Here is a 24,036-nt window from a genome sequence, read left to right as displayed (position 1 = left end):
TTTTGAGTTCTATGGGAAAACTAGAAAAAAATCTTACATCCTTAATGAAAATTTAATTTAATTATAAGAATTTGATTTTGTTTTTCTTTGAGGTAATGAACAAGACTGTCATGCTGGCTGAGATGGATTCCCAGTGAGGTACCTGGCTCCAGCCTTCTCATCCTGGGAATGAGAATTTATTAACATTCCTCCTTTATCCTAATAATGCCAACATTCTTAGATTATGTGCAACAATGCAACATGAGCTAATACAGCTCAACAACTGATAATTGGCATGTACGACACAACATAAAGTGGTAATCATTTCTCATTTTCTGGAGCTCCTTATTTAAATCTAACTAGTCCGGAGTCTTTGTAATTTGACATGCCTCATGTTAAAACTATGATTTTAGTGGAAGGCATGCTTTCTGTTCACTGGGTGGAAAAACTCTCAGTTTACATCTGTTTCTTCCAGGGAGATCATTAAAACAGCATAGTTTAAACAGGACTAATCAAAGATGTGATTTGGGAAGCCATTTTCCTTCTTTTCTGGTTTTCAAACTGTTTTTCTGTCCACTGTGACACTGCATGTGTCCCTGAGCTTAATGATAGCTTGCTTCTTTGTAAGTTGCTCTTGTGCCTCTCAGCCCACCAGGGATTCTTGTGGAGAAATAGTACTTTATTTGTGGCTGCTTGCCGAGGTAGGACCTTTATAAAATTCTCTCCTCTGCTTTGCCTCTTAAGTAAATGCTAAGTGATAAATCCATCAGGGGTCCATGATGGTCTTGTTGGCACAAACATGGTTGGACCATCTGTGTTGGAAAAGGACATGGCTTAACTGAATGGCAGTGACCTTTAAAAATAAATAAGCAATAAACAAAAGTACAGCTGAAGACATGGTATCTAGTCACCATAAACATCTGCCATAGTATATAACAACTTCAAAAGACAAGAGTATTATAAAATGTATGCATCAACAGTCATCAGATTATTTAAAAATATTCTAGAATTTATGTTCTTTTTATGATTCATGATTCTACCAAGTTTATTAAAAACATAGTTGAGTGTGCTATAGACATTTACTATAGTTTCTTACATAAAACATAATCTTACTACTTAAGTATAATAATAGTGGAATGATACAATGTTGTATTAATCTTATTTTCTTTCAAGAAATTCTTGAGACTTTGTTCAAGAAATTAAATAAATCCTCAGCAAATAATTATCATTATCCAAAATGAAACTGTATTCACAAGTCATTGAAATATGAATGGAAAATTTAAATACCATTTTTGGAGACTTTTTTTTTTTTACTCAGTTGAAACATTGTGCAATATCAGTTGTTCTCAAATCCTCAGTTTAATTATATGATCACAAAAGGAAAAACATAATCACAGTAATTAAGCAGAGTAAGGCTGAATAAAAACTCAGAAAGACACAGTGACCACAATTAAATTTTTAAGATTTGCATTGGATTGTTATATCATAATTCAGCCATAATAATAATAATGGTAATAATAATGGTTAGTTAACAACTAATTTGAGTTAAAATTATAAAATAGGGTAGACATTTCAGCTTAAAGATACTGTAGGAAAAAGGTATTTTAATGTGTGGAAGTAAGACTTGGTTTCAACTAATATGGAATGTTATAAAACAGTTTTGTACATTCCATTAAGTGTAAAATAATTTCACTTTTAATATGAAAAAGTTCTTAAGTGAATGTTGAAATCAAAGTTCAAGTAAATGATAAAATGTATTGTTCTATATACACAGTGGACGGTAGAAACTGGCTGGTTTTAAAAGGGAGAAGTGGAATGACTAATAGCTTAGTATGAGGATCAATATACAAAATAAAATGTTCGACATGTCCAACATAAGAAACAAGTGACGTCTCCTTTATAGAATTCCATGATTTGAGAATAAGAGCAAAGTGCAAGGAAAGCTGATGGAGTCAGCTGTGGAACTGTGGAAGCAGTTCACAAAACATGAATAAGCCTCGAGTGTAGCTTAGAGTTAAGAAGGAAAGAGAGCAAAAAAAAAAAAAATGGAAATAAACTTTGTCTTAAGAACGTGTAAAATGGTGAGTCTGTTTAAGTTGGAAAAAAATGACAGAAAAGAAAAAATGTGATAGGATCCCTGAGTTTATTTTAAACACTTTCAGTATGAAGTAGCGGTAGCCTTCTAGGCAGTGATCAGAAGATTAAATAGAGTACACACAGAGAGAACCTATGGCTTCAAGTTGAGAGTTTTGAAATCGCTAGCATAGTATTTAAAAGCTGTGACACCATTAGGTGATTAGAGACAGAATGGGGATCTGAGAATTGACCAAGCCTTAAGCAATGGGAAGGAGGGTAAGAAGAAAGAAGCAGCCAGTAAGTAAAAGAGGATACAGTGTTACCAGTAATGTTGTTAGAACTTAAAATAATCAAAAGTGGGCTTGAATAAAAACATGATAACTAAGATTTCAGAGACAGACTCTTAGGGTTGAGGAGAAAACAGCTATAGATAAGCAGGACTGTTCACAGGTGAGAGGATTGGCTTAGACACAAATGCAAAATAAAGTGGAAGAACAGAGTTTCTGAAATTATTCAAATGCTTAAAAACTTGTTTTAGAAATTCTAAATACACAAAGCTAAACCAGACATGGTATGTCATGCATTACTTTACAATGAATGTATTTTTGAAAGGTGACATGTGCATTGATTTATATTGAAATAATTAATTATGGCCTGTTGTTCTTAGTGGTATAGAAGAGAAAATAGCTGTTTGTAAAGCTCTCTAATGGATAAAGCCCAAACTCAGAATCTAAAAACTATGAATGCTTTCTCATTCATTGAAATCCTGATATGGCGACTGTTATCCTCATCATGAAACATCCAATACTGTTCTACTCCTCAATTTTCCTAATTAAATGAGGAAAAAGAATTTGCGACAAAATTCTTAAGCTAAATATTAAGATATATTCTGTCCATATTCAAAACTCAAATGAGTTGCATTGCAGAAAAGACAGGAAATAGAACTGCAGTTAGGTAGCATTATTCAATTTTTTTTTTCAGGACTGGAGGTGGAAAATGAGAGTGAGTCACCAGTCTTTATCATCATAGTCCTCCACGGAAGAGAGAATCAGGAAAGCTATACCTAAGCAGTGGCACTTGAAGAAGCGTTCAGGGTGTGAACAGCTGTGAACGGCTATGAGAATGACAGGATAGATGGCACGAGGGAAGAAGAATTGACAAGAATAAACAGGAGGGTTTTGCTTTTAAATAAGGTTTTTACTTTTAAGGAGTCAGTAGCCCAAGATGCAGGAGATCACAGTTTGCAAGGCAAAATAGGCAGTTAATTCTGGAATGCTATTTTGGAACATGGTACAAGCAGTGTTGAATTTTATTTCTACAGACCCTCATTTTTTTTTAAACGAAGAATATGAGCATTACTGAAGACTTTTCTTACACATAGCTGTGATGGCTCCAGAATTATTCTACTTTAAAACTGAATAGGAATAATATTTAGAGAGGAAGAACTCATTTCAGACAAACAAGCGTAGTCTCCATATAAACATATTGCTGCACATTATGGTATCCTTAGCCAGTGTAGCGCACTAAAGCAATGGTCAAGAACAGACGGAGAACCATAGGTGTGGTAATGTACTGACAACTGTCTCTAGGTTATAATGTAGTTGGAATGGAAGGTAAAGAAAGGAAGATGACACAAAGCATGTTGACCTTTAGTGAGCAAAGGGTTAGTAGCATGCTCTTCCTCTAAAGATGTCATGAAGTGATGCTACCAATGGAGATTGAGTGGATATTCAACGGGAAGGGTGGGATGATCACCATGAGTTAATATTGGTCATCTCATTATTGTCAAGCACAATGTTGAATTTTTGAAAACCCACTTTATATCAAGTATTAAATATGAACAATTAAGCAACTAAATAATTCTATGTGTAGAAATGTAAATCTGGAGGCAAATCATGATTTGATTATGAGTCTGAAGGAATTGGGAGGGATATATAAATATTAATTGAAGCAAAATTTGTAGGCAGTAGAGAGGACAGAGGTAAGTGGAAGACAGAAGAAATTTAACGTAGAAAAAATTAACTAGAACCAGGATTGGAGCTGCTGACAAATGTGAAGGAAACAAAACAGATATGGAAATCAGTGGAGTCTGTGAGGGGCAAGTGTTCCCTGGAAGCACGATGTGAAAGGGAACCGGTGACTTAAGCATTCCTGCTAGATGTCCATATGTCTGCAGGCACAGGGATCATGTAGGTTTGCATCCTTCAGGCATGTAGTCCACATTGTTTTTTTTTTAAGCAGAAAATAATCTTGTGAAATGTGTACAGTATTTTACTTAAAGTGTGTGTTTATCCTACATCTATTACTCTCTTCAGTTTAACTTATGAGACTCCTTCATCATGGAGGAGATGCTCAGAGGCAGTGCTGGGGCCTTCCTCCCTTCCTATTTCCTCTTTTCCTTCTGTTCTTCTTTCTGTGACTCACTCCTCGCCCTCTCATTATTTCCTTCCTTCCACCTAACTTCAATCTATGGGAAAGGGAAAGCAGGGCCCTTTATATTTATGCTTCCACCTCTCTGACCTTACCACATCATCTCTTTTCATAGAACTTATACCATCCCTAGATTTGTCTCTGTCAAGTTCATAGCTTTCAAATTTCAAGAACTTAGTTATTTTACACGGACAGTTTTGTGATGATCTGCGGTTATGTTTCTAAGATCTCCAATTTGTAAACAATAAATCTAACTCCACAAATCAGCTTTATGTTTATAGTTTGCAGACTTTCAAGAATAGGAAAGGAATACTTTAATCTTCAACATTTAAATGTCAATTAAAATGCAGCTTAGGTGAAAACATAATATTCAATAGTATTTGTTTAATGCTTTTATTATACCGAATTGCTGAGAAATTCCTACTACAATAATGCTAATGTTCCTTTTAACATTCTGGGGAATAAAGTCTTCCTATTAATTTTAATTTTTAAAGTATAGAAATTGGGTATTTGGTTATAAGATGTGAAAATATGTCTTGTAGTTGCAGAGCCCTTTTCTATTCAAAAGATCATACTGCCTCTCATATGAAATGAGGTTTTCAATTACCATTACAATGGTAATATTTTTAAAGATTTAAAATTTATATAAAGATGATTGTCAATATTCTGGCAATCATATATATGTTTTAGATAGCACAGATTCTTCTCCTTCATTTAAAATAAATAATAGGATTTAAATAAAATCGATGTCTACCACTTAAACCAGTTCTATTTCAGAGAAACACTCAGCAAATCTCTTCAGAATGTTTAATTACTGTTCAATCAAACTTTCTGTTCAGTGTGTCAGTTCAACTTAGAGAACCAAATAAAACACTTCTTTGTTTTTCAAGCAGAAACTATTAAAACAAGAATGTTCTAAAACTAAATCGCAAGATAAAAATGCCTCATTTGATGTTTTGAATTTTAATGTCAGAAGATTATTGTGAAGAAAATTAGGCTCTCTGACATGACAAATGCATTATCCGAACAACTTTGATTAAAAGTCAGGTTTGTAAAATACATTCCTAAAAGACACATATATAAATTTAGTTTATAAAAGAGTGGCTTTAATATTTGAGATATTGAGGAAAATATTTTGCTAGCTAATAACTAAGGAAATGCATTTAATTATGTGGATGATGTTTTGGATAGTCTCTCAATTGGTGACTGTATTTGGATTATAATTAGCATGAATCAATTTAGGTATAAAGATGACACTTTTTGAAAGTTAAGTATTAACTATTGGATAATTAGGAATAATAATAATATATAAAATCATTAGTAATTGGTCTTAAGACAAAAATGTGCTGTGCTTTCAAAACAATGATTCAAATGAGTTACAAATTTGCAAATACATAATTAGAAAATAGGCAACCTCAATATGCCCTCCTATTTCTAATATTCACTGACATGATGTATATTGGGATGTGAGCGGACATCTACAGGCATGCCAAGTCATGAAAATGTGGGCGTTTCTGGCTTTGAAGGTCAGAGTTGAGTTCATTTCTCAAAACCGTGAATGCACAATACTGTTCCTTACATACTTAAATATTCATTGATTATTTCAATGTCTGTCAGCTTGGTGGTGTCTATGATAATAATAACATGTTTTTATGTTTTTCTCCTCTTGCAATTATTACAGTCTTTAAAATGCTCATTTTTATAGCAATTTTTAAATCTTTGATGATTTTCTAGGCTTTAAAAATGATTTCAAGACAGTGCGTATATATGGAAGTCTATATTAAAGTATTCTTATGCAGACTTTCTTATAATTAAAATATAGTGAAGAATACCACTTCGTATAATAGTATGGAAATGAACTATAAAGCATGGGATATTTAAAATCACACTGTTGTCATACATATGAAATCTTGTGATGATAAAAAATGCCTTATTTCTGGCTTTATTTAATCTTACATATTTTCTTTTGTTTCTCTTGCAGCAAGAATGTTGGATAGAATCTTCTCACTGCTGTTTAAATATATTCTTTTTTCTGTCAATTACCACAGGTTTAGTCCCTATGAGTGGTATAATCCACACCCTTGCAATCCTGACTCAGACGTGGTGGAAAACAATTTTACCTTGCTAAATAGTTTCTGGTTTGGAGTTGGAGCTCTCATGCAGCAAGGTATACGATTCAGCCTGCTATTTCCCTTGGGCACCATATCCCACTCTTTGCTGGGGGTGACAGCTCTCGCTGGCACAAGTCGCTTGCATGGGTAGCCTCTGTGCATGTAACCATAATCCAGCTTCTCCATCTATTTAATGCATTTAGGCCTTCTCAAATCCCATTTGAGAGAGAGTCTGAGAAAACAGCTCTGCAAATCCACATAGAATATAATCATCTAATATTTTTTATTAACCAACAGCAGGTACATTACTCCATAGATAAGCAAGCTAACCTGATTCATTAGTCAGAAGCTGCACTGAAAGCAATACTAAAATTACATCTCCTTGAGGCAAGAATCCATTCTACATTTCCTGTTTCCTGTCTCAATTTGATGTAAAATATTATCCTCTTTCATTGCATGATTACTAAATTGATTGCATATAAACTTGTAAATTTAAATATTAATCCATTGAAAGTTATGTATAAGATAAAATAATAGCTATACTTAATAACTTATAAGAATATAAAATATTGCATGCCTAGTAGTGAATGCAGAATATAATATTTATTAAATTATTTAAAATTAATAATATAAAGGTTAAAAGTAAAATCTATAGATTACAAAATGATAGAGTACATGTAATAATATGTCTATATGGTTGTATTATTTATTCATTATTGGCATTTCCAGGTAGAATTTTTATTTTTTATGGTGTGGTTTATTTTGTTAATATTATGATAGTTAAATAAAATTCCAAAAATTTTCAGAAATACATATTACGATAAAATGATATTTTGGCCAAGACTATATTATATATTGAAAGTGTATTTTTAAGTTTACAGTTACTAAATAGAACAAAATATCAAAAGTTTTAGCAATTGGCAATAAGTGAAATAAGAAGAAAAATGTATTTTATGTATTTAGTATTCACTTTGAGGAAACTCATTTAATGATTGCATTAAGATATGGAAAGTGATTACTTACTGTTTAATTAGTTTAAAAAGGAACATGACATTGCATGCTTAATATTCTGTATAAACCCATCAAGTCACAACTATTCCATTTATATTCTGTTTCCTAAACTGAGAATATTTCTTAAAAGAAAATACTGTTAACTTGCCCATAAATAATACTAATACATATTATAGGAAAGTCCTACTAATTGAAATAGCCCTTTCCCTGCAAAGTTATGAATGTATTTATGAATTGGTCTCCATGTGTGGCATCTCTTTCTAAATAATACTAATGGAAAGTCAAAAGTTGTATTTCCCTTTCCGTCATTTAGGGTCCAAGGTAAGGGTGTCTTTCCTCATTATTAGGCTGACAACCTGGAGTGCTCTCGGTGTTGTTAGTTGTGGAGTGGAGTAGCATTATCTATGTAGGCAGCCTGCTAACAGCTAACCTTAGGTGTTTGCAGCAACTAATCCTCACAATCAACTTCAGACCAACACAGCATGGTTCTTTTAAAATTTTGATACCAATATGAAAACTAAAATAGTCTTTATTTTAATTTATACTTCCTAAAATTTTGGAAATCTTTGAGAGGTGGTCCATTTCCAAAATGAACATAATTATTAGTGGTAGCAATTAAAAATAAGTATATTTGCCCTGTCTCTAAAGATAAGTTGCCAAAACAATAGGAAATTCAGAAATCCCTTCGCTTGGCCATGTCCTCACCTCTCGGCTGGTGGATACATGAAAGAGGAACCCATCCTATCTGGCTGATGCCCTGATCCCCAGGAATTAGTGGGATATAGTGTTGGACATGACGTTGCCTTGAGTACATGACAGTCAGCCCCTAACCAGGCTCTGATTCACAAGCCTAGAAGGTGTCTGGCGAATTTCAGTCTGTGGGTAAGATACAAACTTGTGGTAATTGGGACAGTTTTGTCAAATGTCTCCATCCACTATGCTTTTATCTCCCAGTCTCTTTTGACTTTATTGGTTTTTGTTTTTGTTTTTTAATAAACAAGCAGTAAAACATGCAGTCAAAGCTGCTGGTTGTCTTGGGCGTGCTAATGTTTCAGTGTCCAAGTGTGTGTCTGGCAGGGCATAGGAGCAACTACACCAGAAAGGTACCATTCTCTTTCGTTTTGTTTGCTTTGTTTGGCTTTGCTTTTCTTCCCTTACAGAGTGGTAGACAAGAGTCTGGAGCTGGAGTTGGCTGTCATGTCCAAGTCTGTCTGCTTTTAAGATTTTGTATATTCGAAGTTGCTAGGGTAAGATGGACAGAAGTGTAAGATGGGTCACTTCATATAGGATGCTCATGCCATCACATGTGTTCGATGTTAGCATGAATAATTTGTTTTCATTACCTATTAAATAGTGCTTCCTCGCTGCACAGGTAATTACATTGAAGATAAGACTATAAAACACATCAGCAAAATGAGTCCATCTTTACTTCGTTGCATTTTACTCAAACTCTATAAAATATTAGCTACTTCATAGTCTTGCCATTTTATTTTAGATTCAAAATGAATAAAAGTGGATTATCTATATTTTATATATTGATGACTTTAGTATATACTCTAAACAAGAATACCACATTCTGATATAAAGATGCAATTAATTAAAATTTAAATGAGACAAGATTTTACATTTTAACAATTTCCTTTATAAACTAGATAATTTAAAATTAACAATAATGAACACTAAAATATTTTTCTTTGATCCCATTCTCAGTAATATCATGGGCAGGCAACTCCAGCCATTGAAATGTGACATTTTTATATAATATTACATATGTGTAGAGGTAAATTTGTGTTTGTTTACTCACTTAATTACCTTAGTGGAGGCTAAGTTTCATATGGGAGATATTTGCTTAATCACAAATAAATAATTTATTATTTTATTTTAAAATGAGCACAGGCCTAATACCTTACACCTTCATAAGGCATGTGAGTAAATTAAATATTTTATTACCATACAACATTGCTATTGTAAATGTGAAATTCTGATTCTTTTCCCTTTGTCTAAGATCTCATATAAATAATGAAGCAGACATATTTGAGCTATCTGTCATTGAAAAGAAACTTTCACAAATGTATTAAGAAAATGGATCTGAATTTGCATTCAGTGATTAGTTCTGGAAAATGCTTAAATAGTAAAAACAGGAACAAATTTGCATGTAGTTTATAAATTGGAGCAGATTATAGTCCTCCCTTCTAATGTTACTTTTCTAAGACGTTTTACATGTTAAAGTTTTAATTGTCCCGTGGAACCATCTCAGGTAAGGCCAGTCTCCTGTAACAATACTTGATACGGTGTTTCCAGAAGTGGCACAGTACTAAAATTGGCCTCTGCTCTCCTAAATGTTGTTGCTTGTATACTGAAGCAGTGTGTCAGTCTTTGGCTTAAACTTTTATTACACAGTGATCCCGTTCTTCCACTGTGACCAAACATATCTGACAGCTGATCGAATTGTCTGTATTCGTTTCACCTTTCCCCCATTCTCTGTTAGGTTCTGAGCTCATGCCCAAAGCGCTCTCCACCAGGATAGTGGGAGGCATTTGGTGGTTTTTCACTCTTATCATCATTTCTTCGTACACTGCTAACCTAGCCGCCTTTCTGACTGTGGAACGCATGGAATCTCCTATTGACTCTGCTGACGATTTAGCTAAGCAAACCAAGATAGAGTACGGAGCAGTAGAGGATGGTGCAACCATGACGTTTTTTAAGGTAAGTCTTATTTGCTACTGAAATATAATCACAGAATCACAAATGATCCCTTCTATTCATAAATGTAATGGTGAAGTTATACAATTATGATGCCATATAAAAAATAACATTAACTTAAAAGGAGATAGTTGTACAACTAAAATTATGTCCATCATGTCTAATCTTATTAATACTTGAGACAATGAGAAGTACAAATGCCCTGAATAATAATACAAGTTGTTTATTGTGTGTTTAGAAATATTTAAATGAAAAATTAAAAAAAAAATAGTGTAACATGAGGGGCTGCTTATAGGGGGTTTTGTCCTGCCCGGTTCCCACAGTCATTAGGTCCCAAAGAAAATCACACAGAGATCTCCATAAGTTATAAACTGATTGGTCCATTAGCTCAGGCTTCTTGCTAGCTCTTATAAGTTATATTAACGCATTATTCTTATGTATGTTAACCACATGACTCGGTACCTTTCTCAGCGGGGTAGGTCAAATCCTGCTTCTTCAGTGGTCTGGGCTAAACTGTGGAAAGAGCTTCCTTTTTCCCAGAATACTCCTGTTCTCCTCGCCCCTCCTCTACTTCCTGTATGGTTGACCTGCCTATACTTCCTGCCTGGCCAATCAGCGTTTATTTAAAACATGATTTACAGAATATAGACAGGTTTCCCACACCAAAATAGTGTATTTCCTAATTGGTAGTAAATATAAATTCTTACTAACTATTATGTTTTTTAATGAGATTTTTATCTTTGGGTGAAAATGTGATATCTTTACTAAAAACTTAATAGTAGTAGATTCCAATCCTATACATATTGTAGTATTAAATACTTGCATTTAAGAATGTTTTGAATGCATGCTGTGTTTCAGCTACAATAAAACAGATGCAGCAACTGAAGGAAGAATCAGTTTTTATAGTCTGTGTAGTTATCCAGTCTAAAATTACGCTGCATCATTCAATTCATAATGGCCTCTAGAGGACCAACCTGTGCAACATTTCTGTGAATGGTGTAATTGTGTGGTCTTCCTAATGTACAGTGTCTTGGAGTCCTCGTTCTTCTCTCATCATTATTCCTGCTCCTTTTATTGGAAAATAATATAGCAAATAGAGAATTTTCAAGTAGTATCTAGTGATCTGTGCTTGATTATGTAGTCATCAAGAACTTGCTTTATAGATTAGTATTCTTTTTTAAGTACAGGCAAATGCCTTCATTGGTCACTAGAGTACAACTGATCATTAACATAAAAAAGAAAATTTTATTTAAAAATTGTCTCATGTTATTAAACTATTTCATAAAACATGATTTAACAGCCTAGCTAGTCTGGACTACTGAAGGAACTATAATCTAGAAATCTATTCTTCTATCTGTAAACAAACTTCATTCAAGAATGTAGAAGTTTGTATACAGATAGAAGAATAAATTCACAGTAACATCATTATTATTTAAACCACAAGCACACAAAGTATGCAATTTTGTAAAAATTCTTATAAAACTTTACAAGCTTTGAACAATAGAATTCTAAAAGAAAATAAAATTTCCAAATAATAATTAGGTTTCATTTACTTAACTACATATTATTTAAGATTCTTAATTATTTTTGAACTGAAATTATTTATCTCATTGTCAATATAGATATTAGATATTTTATGTTTAATTAAAATCATTACAATTTAGTGCGATTTATTAATTATATATCACTTAAACATTTAATTTAATATGCACTGTGGCTACAACAACTACAATTATCAATTTTTCCTTATTATGTGGGAATATTAAGAGTGTTTTGTTATAAAATTATTCTTTAATTTTATATATTTTCTTACAAACATCACTTGTAGAAGTGGCTAGATGTATGTTGACAGTATAAAGTATTTAATGGGTAATACATCTAAATTATTTCTATACAAAAGGACCTTCTATAGCTGAGCCTGTGTCTAACAGTGATTTGGCAATTACAAATGACTTATTTCTGCACCCTGTGGATTTAAGAATTTGAATTTTATTTTTATCTTCTAGAACACTCATATATCTTGTTACAAACTGTAAGCAATTATTTGAATACAGTTTGTAACAAGATATATGAGTGCTCTAGAAGATAAAAATCACTGTGTTAGCCACACACATCTTCACTCTTCCTTGCCACTGACTTTGCTCCTATTTTCCAACTTTTATTTTTGTGACTTTCACACAAGGGTGCCTCTAGCACATGAAGAAATCAACATAGAGCAAACTCTATTTCAAACAATACAGACTTCCTTTAGACCTGAAAACTTCTGGAAAGTACACTGGTTACAATAACAAATGTACAGAGATAATTACTGAGCTAATAATTACCTTATGTTGCTGATTGTATCACATGCTGAATTCTTAATGTTGAAATCAGAAAAAAAAACATAAAAACTTACAGGAGACAGGAATTGTAGATTTTTCTTTAGATATATTTTTAAATTTTTAAAAATATTTTAATTTCAACTTCATATTTTGGCTCCTCAAATTCTACCAATATACTAGACTGGGTACAGTACCTTAAAAATACAGGTTAGCAGCGAAATCAGAGAAGTCCATCTTTCTTTGGACCTCTACAATCCAACAAAGATTGTTAAAGTGTGGGCTGTTTATATCTAGGATTATTTTATTCTTTAAATAATTATAAATTGTTCATATACAGAGTCACATCTTTTTCTATCTTATTTAGAAGCATTGATTTATGAAGGAATGGCAATCATATTTTCCCTAATTTAACAAGTTCTTGCTGTTGTCTGATTGTGCTGAAATGCTCTTGTAAACTATTGTAGTTTTTTTAGTTCAACCCGTAAGAGATACGAAGATCTCTAGCTTTTAGGATGAGTTCTTGATGCTGTAAAAACACAGGCAATTAGAGGACTCATTTTCTAATCCCATTTCCAAAGACAATGATGCTTTTATTCATTGAGCTCCTGTGCACATTGACTGACAAACCATTCCCTGTTTTCTTTTCCACATCCATTGAACAACACACACTTTTTTTTTAGAGAGAGAGAGAGAGAACTGGAGTAAAACTAAATTATAGCAACAACAGTAAATCTATGAGCAAGATCAATCACCACAGATTATTACCTTAGTATTACTAAGACAATAAAGTGGATGGAATTTTAGGATATTATAAGAAAGCAACAAAAATGAAGTCCAAGTTTTTCTCAAGAGATGATGATTTGTATATTAGAACTAAAATGTCACCCCCAAGCTAAATATTGGACAAAATGTAACCAAGGGACAGTGCACTGTTTTCTCTTTAAAGTGAAAGGATTAAGAGAATTAATATATGTTAGAGAACCTTAACTACAGTTTGGAGGCTTTCTAGCCTCTTAGAGCGCTCTCTTATTTTGTTTCTTTTTTTAAAAAAAAAGATTTTCTGGTTTTCACAAAGCTCTTAGAATGTCCTTGTCTCTGTGTAACCAAGGACTCAGGTTCCAATCTTTCCAGATGGATGAAGATCCACCTTTCTTAATTTCTGAAGTAGCAATATTTACTACTCTAGTATATGCACCTGAAAATAATGATGTAGAAAGAAAGTTGTTCACTCTGTGGATTCAAAAATAAAAATTCTATCATGTAGTTTTTTTTTTTTAAGTAGTGTAAGTGATAGCAATTACATTTCAATAGTTGCTATTCACAGAAGTGAGAAAAGATAAAAAATATACAAATATAGAAGCGAGAATCTGAGTTCAGTTCCTGATTCTAGCACCTCCTCACTTTGCTTCTACAATCTGACTCTCCCATGCCCTGGTTGGTCATTTCTCATTATGTAAATATTAATGATTGAATAAAATCTTTGCATGTCATAGTAAACACTTCATGGTAGTCACAGAGATACTATATATAAACATTACTAGGTTATAAGGCAAGCTTTAAAGTTCAGGATTTAAAATGATCGTACATATGTCTTGGAATTCCAATCCACATATTTTTTTAAGTTTGTTCTTTCTGCAATTTCTGATTTTGCCATATTTTCTAAAAGAATATGTCATATAAACTGTTTTATGACCAACAACTATGAATTATTTAAGTGTCATCAAAAGGATTTTATCATATTTGCCTGATATATAGTCTTCTATTCTTCTGATTTCTAATGTATATGAAGGACAGTCATATGAGTGAAATAAAATAATCTGTAGATAATCTTCTTAGAATTTTCTATATGTGTAGGATATTATGCTTTGAAATCATGCTTCCTCAAGTTATAACTAGGAATTCTTTGGGAAGCTTATTTTCTAAATTTGAAGAGAAACTGAAAATTGCCTAATATAAAAATCATTTATATTAATTTTTAATAAAATAATTACTGCAATGGTATGTGTCCATTAATATCACTACACACCTTATGTTCTCAGCTAGGATATATTACTTTATAAGAAATTAGTTTCATTCAATAAATATTCATTGGACATCACCTCCATGTTCAGAATTGTACATATTGAATCTAAATAGACCTCCCAGTTCTCTCCAGAGTTGGCCCTTCTACCCGCTATGCATCAACACTCTTCACTGCTTAGCCAATGGAAACCAGTATTTTATCTCTGAACTACCTTTTAAAGTTAATATCTAAATCTTCAGTTCCTTAGTTTCATCTCTAGTTTTCTCTGCACTGTTACTGAAGTGACTTTAAGTTTTTTAAAGTGACCACTGCTCATGTGCATGTGTAAGAATTTAGGATCCTGCAAGGTTTACAAAGTACTGTAAAGCCTGGCTTCTTACTTTCTGTTCATTATTCTCACACTGTTAACAGCTGCACTTTCATATGTTTCTCCAGAGCCTAGTGAACTGTCTTTCACTTCTCCCTTCCTTAGCAAGCCCAACTTAACTGTCATTTTTATTCCCTAAATCCTTATTTATTTTTCCTTTATTTGGGAGAAAATTTCCTAAGTGTAGACTCAGATTTTCCTAGACTGGGGAAGTGCTTCTTCTGTTTCTGAGTCTGCTTTCTCCTCTTTTTTCCCTCTCTCTCTTCCTCTTCTTCCCTCTTTTTTTTTGTTTTTAAATCAGTATGTATAATTTATTCTTTAATTTTATAAGTCTAATTCCATGTGAGAAATACTTTAAAAGTTCCAATGACTAAATATACCAAAAATTAGAAATTCTTTTACTAACCAACATCCAGGTTTATTCCCCTTGCATCGTCTGCAAATTATGCTTACAAATTTAGTCATTTACTTTTTATCTCCATCTTTCTTCTACTCCCATGCTGTAGATACTATTTTATAACATATCCTTATATTTTTATGTCAAATCATATGTAGTTCTAGTTAACTCTTGATACTTTGAACATTTTGATATTTTGTCAATAACTAGATTCAAAAGACTTTCTGGATATTTTCTATCTGCCAGTTTACTTTGGGGCATTCATTTAAAATTTTATCTGTGGGAAGGAAACAATTAATTGGACAACAGTACTTACTCTACAAGCAGTAGAATATGAGTTGTAATCCCCAGCAGTATCATAAATTGCAAAGTACATATTCAGTGCCTTTAATCCCGACACAGTGGGCTGAAACAGGCAGGTTCCCAGAGCTAATTTCCCAGTCCACATAGAGAAAATGGTGTGCTTCAGTTTGCTGAGAGATCCTGCCTCTTATGGGTATACAACCCCCCAAATACACACCATGAAATATTTCCCTTGTTTGTGTAGACTTCCATACTCTCCAGCCTCCTCTAATGATTTCCTTCTTTTCGGTTATCTGTAACTAATTTAGTAATTGTGTGCAGATATCTACATGAGAAATAAAATAAATGTAACCATTAATGGAATACCTGTAACAAATAGTTAAGCATTTTAAAACTTATTTTTATCTAAAAAATAAAAATTACATTTGTCATATATTTTATTTTTTGCTATTCTGTATATACATGAATAAAATTCTCCCCCAAATCTAGTATTCTATACCATTTCTATTTTGAAAGTCAATATATTTGAAAGTGTGCATAGTGCACTTAAGAGTTCAAGCTGATTTCAGTCTTTCTGGAGCAAAATACCATAAAGTTTGGTACCACCCACAGTAGTGCTTCTCCTCCTCCATTCTCTTTCTCCTTTTTTCCCTCCCTCCCTCCCTCCCTCCCTCCTTCCCTCCCTCTCTTTGTCCCTTTCTTCTTCCCTCTCTCCTTCCTAGTCTCTCTCTGTCTCTGCTTTCCCCTTTCTCTTCCTCTTTAGGGGAACTCAAATTTACATTTTAAGTTCCTGTTTATAAATCATCACAGATAAGTAGAACTTATCTTCAGAGTTATTTTAAAAGGGAAAGAAACTGGACAATAAAAATGTTTCATTTATTTTGAAACAGCAATCAAAGGCTTACAGAATCACAGGTGTTCTGTCATATTTTTGCAGTGGTTATTTGAGTGCTTGAGTGATATTCTTTCCTAAAGTCTATAGTCCTAACTCATGTTTCTTTTTCCTTAGTGGGGAAAATCGATTTTTAGATTTTTAACAATGTGGTAGTTTGAATAGAAATGTCCCCATAGGCATTAGTGGAGTGGTTCTATTGAGAGAGAGAACATAAAGTGATTTTAGCTGACAGAATATTTTAATTAATGTTAGATTTATAAAAAACAAACAGTATATCTCTATTCATAGCTTTTTAGAATTTTCAAATAATACTTCCTTTGTTAATTTTATTGCAAGACCTGTGATGGTAGTACAAAAGCAGCATATTTACTAAAACAGGCTCAACAATTATGTGTCAGCGCTTGAATGAAATTTGGGTTATGGCTTCTGGTATGCACATATTTTCAAGTAATATTTAGATTCTACTCATTATTTGCCACTGTGAATTATTAGAAATTCTTTACGGTACTTCAGATGATTTCTCTTGACAAATGATGCTGATTTGTATGACAGCAGCCTTACTGACTTAGGTGCGTTATCCTGAGATATTTTCTGTTCATCTCATTGTCATTCATTAATAGCCAGTTTAAGCCGATTAATTAAATCCCCTTTCCTTATTAGTTCACAAGGAAAAGAAATTTATCACAGGGTCAATACTGCATGCTTGCCTAGAAACGTAAATAAAATTGGAGGTGCATTAGGGGCAATGAGTTCTGCAGGGAGTTGGAGGGAGGGACTGGATGATGATAATGAGCTGGATAGTGTGTGCACACTATATAGACCTATCAAAGAATATGCTTTTGAAAAAAAAGATCATGTCATTTGCAGGAAAATGTAAAAAAGATAGTTATTATACTTAAGAAGTTTAAATTTATTAAACTTAAAGTTATTATAAAATTATCACATGTGGGTTTATAGAAAGATAGATCTTGATTGAGAGATTTCAGATCCAGACTTGTACAAGTTTCTCTCTGTGCTTATTACACTCCTGTTATTCAAGGAAATACTTTGACTCCCTCCCCTGCTATAGAAGAATAAGACTGATTGTACTGATGAGGGTTAATTATCACACAGTCCTAACTCATGTTTCTTTTTCCTTAGTGGAGAAAATCAAGTTTTAGATTTTTAGCAATGTGGTAGTTTGAATAAAAATGTCCCCATACGCTCATACGAAGTGGCTCTCCTAGGTGATGTGGCATTGTTGGAGTGGTACTGGTGGAGGAAGTGTGCTATTGAAGCAGGCTTTGAGATCTTTAAGCTCAAGTTAAACCCAGTGGCTCAACTCTCTTCCCCCTAATTTCAGATCAAGATAGAGACCTCTCTGCTACTTCTCCAACACCATCTTTGCCTGTGTGCCACCATGTTTCCTGCCTTGGTGGTAGTGAACCAAACCTTTGAAACCATATGCCATCCCAGTTCAGTGTTTTTTGTTTGTTTGTTTGTTTTTCATTTTCAATAAGAAATACCTAATTGAAGGTTTCTTTAATACTTTCAAGTAATTTTCACTTTGTTGATTGTAAAGAAGTATTGCTTATAGGCAATACATTAAAAGTAACATTAAGTAAAGAGGCAATGTCTTTAAAAAAGTTTGAAATCTTTAAATAATGTGTCAGTGTTATTTAGTAATGTCTACTACAGTTTTGATTTAAATTAATTCTTCTTGAAATAACATTAAGATTAATTCTTTACTATGCATTTTTGCATTTGCATTAAAATGAGTTATTTTTATTCAGGGAGATTGTCTCCCTCACTCTTTTCTCCTCTAACACACAACTTATTGTATGTGAGCCTGATCCTATGTTTATTACAGGGATTTACTATGTTCCCATTGCAAGAAATAAAATGGTGCCTTTGAGTAAAGCAGCTTCATCAGACACCAGTTTGGCATGCCAAGTTAAAGCCATCAATGGAGAAGCGGCAGATGTGAAGGCTACTTGGCATCAAAGCATATGAGTCAAAGACTTTCCTATGGGAAAGCAAGTGCTTCATTACACTTTATCTGTAGTGAGAACATTGGTTCTATCAAGCTGTCTGGAAATTAGAATATGATAGGTTTTATTGCCCTAGCTCTGCCAGAGAGAATTCAATAGTTAAAAAGAAAGTGATAGCACCATTTTGGGAATTAGAAGTGATTAGAGTGTTGGTGTATTTAAACTTGGAAGAGCAGCAACTTTTATCTTAGAAAGAAGCTTCTGTAACAATATCTGGGGGACAGAAGCTTAATCCCTTTCTAATTGTTACATTTGCAATATGTACTAATGCAGCTTTGGGACACTTTAATTGAAGAAAAAAGTTACGTTTCTGACTGAAGTGTAAAATCTGTTAAACAGTGTTTTAATTGGCTTGGAAGGCAAGTGCCTAAAGTGGCTGCAATTCCAGAAAGCAGTGTGATTCTCTCTCTGGGCATCCCCTCCTCCCTCAATACAAAGTTCATTCCTGCTTTTGGTGAAATTGGGAAGGTAACTCAAATAGGGTGTCACACCTCATCAATCTTAGGAACAAAGGCCCTACAGGGACTGGGAAAATTCTAAATTTGGTTAATGTAGTTATGCTGAGCTGTAATGTCAAGTTCTGGTTAATGTATAGTAGTTGTCAGTATAAGTTTATCACCAATGGTCACACAGCATTTTGAAAGAAAAATAAAAGGGCATAAACTTTTGAAAGCAAAAGATAAACTGAGATAAATATTCCAAAATAGTTTGGAATTTAAAACTAAAGTATTTATTTCTTAGGTAAAAAGGTGAAATGTCAATTCCTCATGTTATACAAATTTATAAATAAAAACATATTGTTTAAAAGAATTCAACCAAAGAACATAAACAAAAGTTCATTAACAATTTGAATTTTTTATTGTCATTGTGATTAGTCATTTTGATTTTCTTTTCCTGCCTTTATCGTTCCTTCCCTCCTTCCTTCTCTGTCTCCCTCTGTCTCTCTTTCATATTTTTTTTTGTTTTGTTTTTAGGACCAAGTTCCAATATTAGAGTGCCTGAGAAACACAGTGTCCCTACTCTTCTGGTAGTCCATAAAATGAATTTCCTGAAATTATCCTTGCTTCATAATCTCCTTGACAATCAGTGCTCCTGGTTTTGGAGGAATTTTTGCTTTCTGAGAGGGAAAGTTATCATTTTGTAGATATACACATATTAAAAATATCTTTCATCATTAGCCAACTGAATTTTTTTGTGAATTTCATTCGTGTATTTTGCGAGAGAGAGAGACAGAGAGACAGAGAGACAGAGAGACAGAGAGACAGAGAGAATGTAGAGACCAGAGTTAGATATCAGGTGTCTGCAATTTTTCTCTGCTTTATTTATTGGAACAATATATTTCTTTCATCCTGAAGATCATGTATAAGTACATGATGCCTAAGGATGTCCAAGAAAGAAACTTGAGGGATCTGTCTATCCTGACTCCTTGATCATGAATTTACAGATGTCTGCGGATACAGGTAGCTTCTCAAATGCATACTGGGGTCCTAAACTCAGTTTATTATGCTTTCACAGAAGGCATTTAATAAATTGATACAACTCCACAATCCCTAAATTTTCTTTAATAGAATTTAGTATGTTTTTTTTCCCCAAAGATAAATTAACAGTAACATTGCTTTATTCTGTTTTAGGAAGAGCTGATTGAAAATTTTAAAAACTGATTAAGACTTTGCTTCTTGACTCATAAAGTAAAGATACAATATGGATTTTTGTACCTAGTTTCATCTTCAAAGCTTAGGTTTTTATTTAAATAACAATGCAATCATGTTTTTTTTTTTCCTGAGAGGAGCAAGATGTCAAGTCATGTCCCTGTCTGATGCTTAATGATAACACCGTTTATGCATATTCATAAAGAGAAAACACAGCTCATTAACTCTCTCTGTGTTATATGCTTCATTTGAATCCCAGATTAGTCTAATCTCTGTTTAAACTAAAATAATAGTGTTTTAAACATAAAACAGTTACATATTCAAATGGAAAATGCTTTGCTCTTGAAATTGTCAGGTTGTGAAACAAACTGAAGCTTTGTCACGCTGTGATATTAACAGCTGTGCTTGTACTTAGTGTAGTGTGTCTATAGTTTTGAACCTGATATATTTAGAGAAATCCTTGGTTATCTTCAAAATAGCAACATTTTTAAATGACCAAATGTGTCAGAATGTGTCTTTTCACATGTATGTGAGTGGGTGTGCCCTGTAAGATGAAGACATGCCATCTTAAAAAGACATAAGTAGGGATGATATATTATCAGTTCTTACATCAAAATCCATACTAAACCTATTTTAGAGGATAGGAGTTAAGGGTGGCAATAATTTAGTCTCTAACACTTCCTGACAGCATGTGAATAATACAGCTTCTGATTGTTATTAGCCAGAGGTATACACTTCCGCATTAGTGGAGGTCAGTGAAAATGTATGGTATCTCTAAATGTAGCTGTTTCATTTATTAAATATCATAAATATCACTGATTAGAAGGTACACAATATATTAGCTTGCTTTGAAATCCCTTGGCTGTTTTCAGAACTCTTTGATATTTAGTTTCATTTTAATTTATTACAGAACCACCAAATAAAACCGAAGAATAGAAAGGAGCGTTATGGATAGAAATAATTTCTGGTTCAATATAATGGTCTAGTATTATAATTACAAACATAGACTAGATGCTGTGTAAAACCTTATATTTTCACTTATTCAGGATATATTTGACTTCTTTCAACTTCTTTTTTTATATATAAACAGGTGGGGTATTAGTATATGCTTTTTCAATTGCTCGTATAAGCACTAAATATATAACAACTTCACAGTATGTACTTGCTGGATATCTTATGGGCAGGACATTTTTGCTGATATTTTAAACTTCTTTAGAAGGTTAGGTCTTTTTACTTCTTATGTACAGTTTTGCTCCTGGATATATAACCAATTGATCTTACAGGAAAATCTAATATAATTATATTATTATTTCATTAATAGCTTGTGCTCAGGCATTAGGTTTGTTCTCTGATATAGTAGAAATAAAATACATCAAGAATTCCTTATATCTATAATACACACACATTCGCTTTTTCTGAATTGTTGTTTTAAAGTAGTTCAAGTATGGTTTCAAACGGTACAGAAATATAGAAATTTTCTGTATGGTTTCTGTTTGAATAACTGGATACCCTCTTCCATTGTCAACAGCTCTCACTACAATGGCTCATTTATTATAATCCACAAACTAAGATCTATGCACCATTACCCAGAGTATATTATTTACATTAGAGTTCAAACTTAGTACTATGTTTTCTAAAGGTTTGGCTAATTTTATGATTTCTCTGTTTAACAATGTGCTCTGCTATAATGTCTTATATGGCAGAGTATGTTATCAATCCATTATATGTGATAGATTATATATATCCATTATATATATAGTGAATAGAGGTGATATATGGTATAAGTATTAAAGTAATAGCCCTTATATGAGGCCATTGGATTTGTTTTCAAAAGGTATTAAGGGGAGCTTGTTTTCTTTTTTTAATTAACAAGGTCATCATGATTTGCTTTTATGGAGCATTAATACACTTCTAAAAATTTTGCTCTCATCTTTTTCCTTAGATTTTTTTTTCTTTAGCTGGTTCTTTTGATTGGAGACTCTTTTGAGTATTGTCAAAAGTATTATGTTATAAAACTTGTCAAAGAAGTATTATATTTTTGACTATTTCGATATGCAGAGAAAATGTGAGTGCTGCAACTGAGAAAGAAAAGTGCCAACATAACATTTAAATGCAATTAGCAACTTGTAAATTTAAGACAGAAGTGGTGTAAGACTGGTCTACAATTATATTTCATTTTACTCTTGCTATATATAAGTTGTATTGTAGAATATGTTATCTTTTCAGGAGTTCTTTCCAGTGTATTCATAAATACAACAGTCTTCTAGTCCATGATAATGAATATCTTTAGTCCAAATGATTTGTTCTTCATGTTCAGGTACCATAAGTGGTTTACTTGCATTTTATGTAAATAATGTAAATGATAGAAAACACTACTTGACTCTATCTGATAATTATATTGAAATCTATACTATCAATATAAATTGATTAAAAATAAATTAGTTGTTCTTATAAGAAAAGATAGAAAGATGAATGTTCCAACTGAAAATTTGATTATGATTAATCAAATATGGTCAAGTGTGAATAAGAAGTCTGGAATCCTACTTAATGAAAGAGTGTCTAGAGACAAAGTTTGGTTCTTTCAGACATCTAGAAAGATTGACATTGAATATATTAAAATAAGTGCTAAATATTTGAAAAGGTAGACATGTTCAGCCTGCTTTAAACATCAAGTATGGTGTATCTGAATCAAATATCATGTGGTGATTTTATATATGCATAATTTTATTCTTGCTCCTCACAACGTTGACTTTGAATAGTGCCTCACTCTTAGTTCAACCTGGCCTCTAACTCCTTATCTTTATACTACAATTTCCTTGGTGTTGAGATGGCAGATTTTTTTGAACTCTGCCAAAAAATTGTGTATGATTTTTTTTCAGTAAAAATACATACTGCATTGTAATCTTTAAATCTATGGTCAAAATAGATCAAGTTTTAAAAATTATTTCTCATAATATTTATAATTTAAAAAGCTAAAAAATAAGTTACTAAATTCAAATTAAGTATAAAATACTACTTATTGCAACCATGAAGAATAAAAACTGAATGCAGATACAATAGAAATTTTACACTAACAATAATTACATATTTTGCAACAGATCAAAATTGAAGAGTTTAGGTTGTATAGCAAAGGATTACATATAAATATATTTTTAAGTGGTCATTATAATGATGTCTCAAAAATGCATAGAAAATGTTATATTCAGTTTCTTATTACTAATGTCAATTAATCAAGTTATTAGTAAACGAAAATTAATCATAAAAAATGGACCTCACACCTGAGTAACCAGCATGAATAACAACTGTGCCTCAGGAAATTGTCTTAAAAAAACAATAAAGCTAATGTTCGGGAATTTTAAATATCTTATCAAATTTAGTAGGGTTGGACCTTTAAAGTTTTATGAAAACACTTGGATTGTTAAATAAAGCTATTTTTAGTTTAGTGTAATAAAGGTGACTTAAATTATGGAATTCTTATTAGGAATTAACAATAAAATCATAAGGAATTTCTTGTAATATAAATTCTTTAACCCACTAAATATTTTCCTATAATAGACATATAAAATCCTTGGCCACAAAAACTCTCTTGTTCCAAAGGTATTTAACATATGAGTATAATTTTAAGATTAAGATAAATTACACAGTATGAAATACTATCTAGATTATACTTTGGGCATGTTTTCTCATAAAAGCCCAGATTTTGAAAGAAATGTCAAGTTTTGAAATAAAAATTGAAAAAAA

At 32.4% G+C, this 24,036-nt stretch overlaps 1 protein-coding gene across 3 annotated transcripts in view; it reads left to right on the top strand.

Annotated features, from left to right (window-relative positions):
- Grik2 (glutamate ionotropic receptor kainate type subunit 2) overlaps positions 1-24,036 on the top strand; it is a 600,544-nt gene that overhangs the window by 471,951 nt on the left and 104,557 nt on the right. For all 3 annotated transcript variants that reach the window (XM_050120166.1, XM_050120163.1, XM_050120164.1), the window contains exons 13-14: positions 6,534-6,652; positions 10,096-10,313. In XM_050120166.1, the coding sequence (XP_049976123.1) occupies positions 6,534-6,652; positions 10,096-10,313 (337 nt within the window). The remainder of the gene's footprint in view (positions 1-6,533; positions 6,653-10,095; positions 10,314-24,036) is intronic.

The sequence above is a fragment of the Alexandromys fortis genome, unplaced genomic scaffold (assembly GCF_014885135.2).
Source record: "Alexandromys fortis isolate MF-2015 unplaced genomic scaffold, M_Fortis_MF-2015_v1.1 scaffold_141, whole genome shotgun sequence".
Lineage (NCBI taxonomy): Eukaryota > Metazoa > Chordata > Mammalia > Rodentia > Cricetidae > Alexandromys > Alexandromys fortis.
Note: the sequence above shows the minus strand (reverse complement) of the source record. Positions and strands in the feature narration are given on the sequence as shown.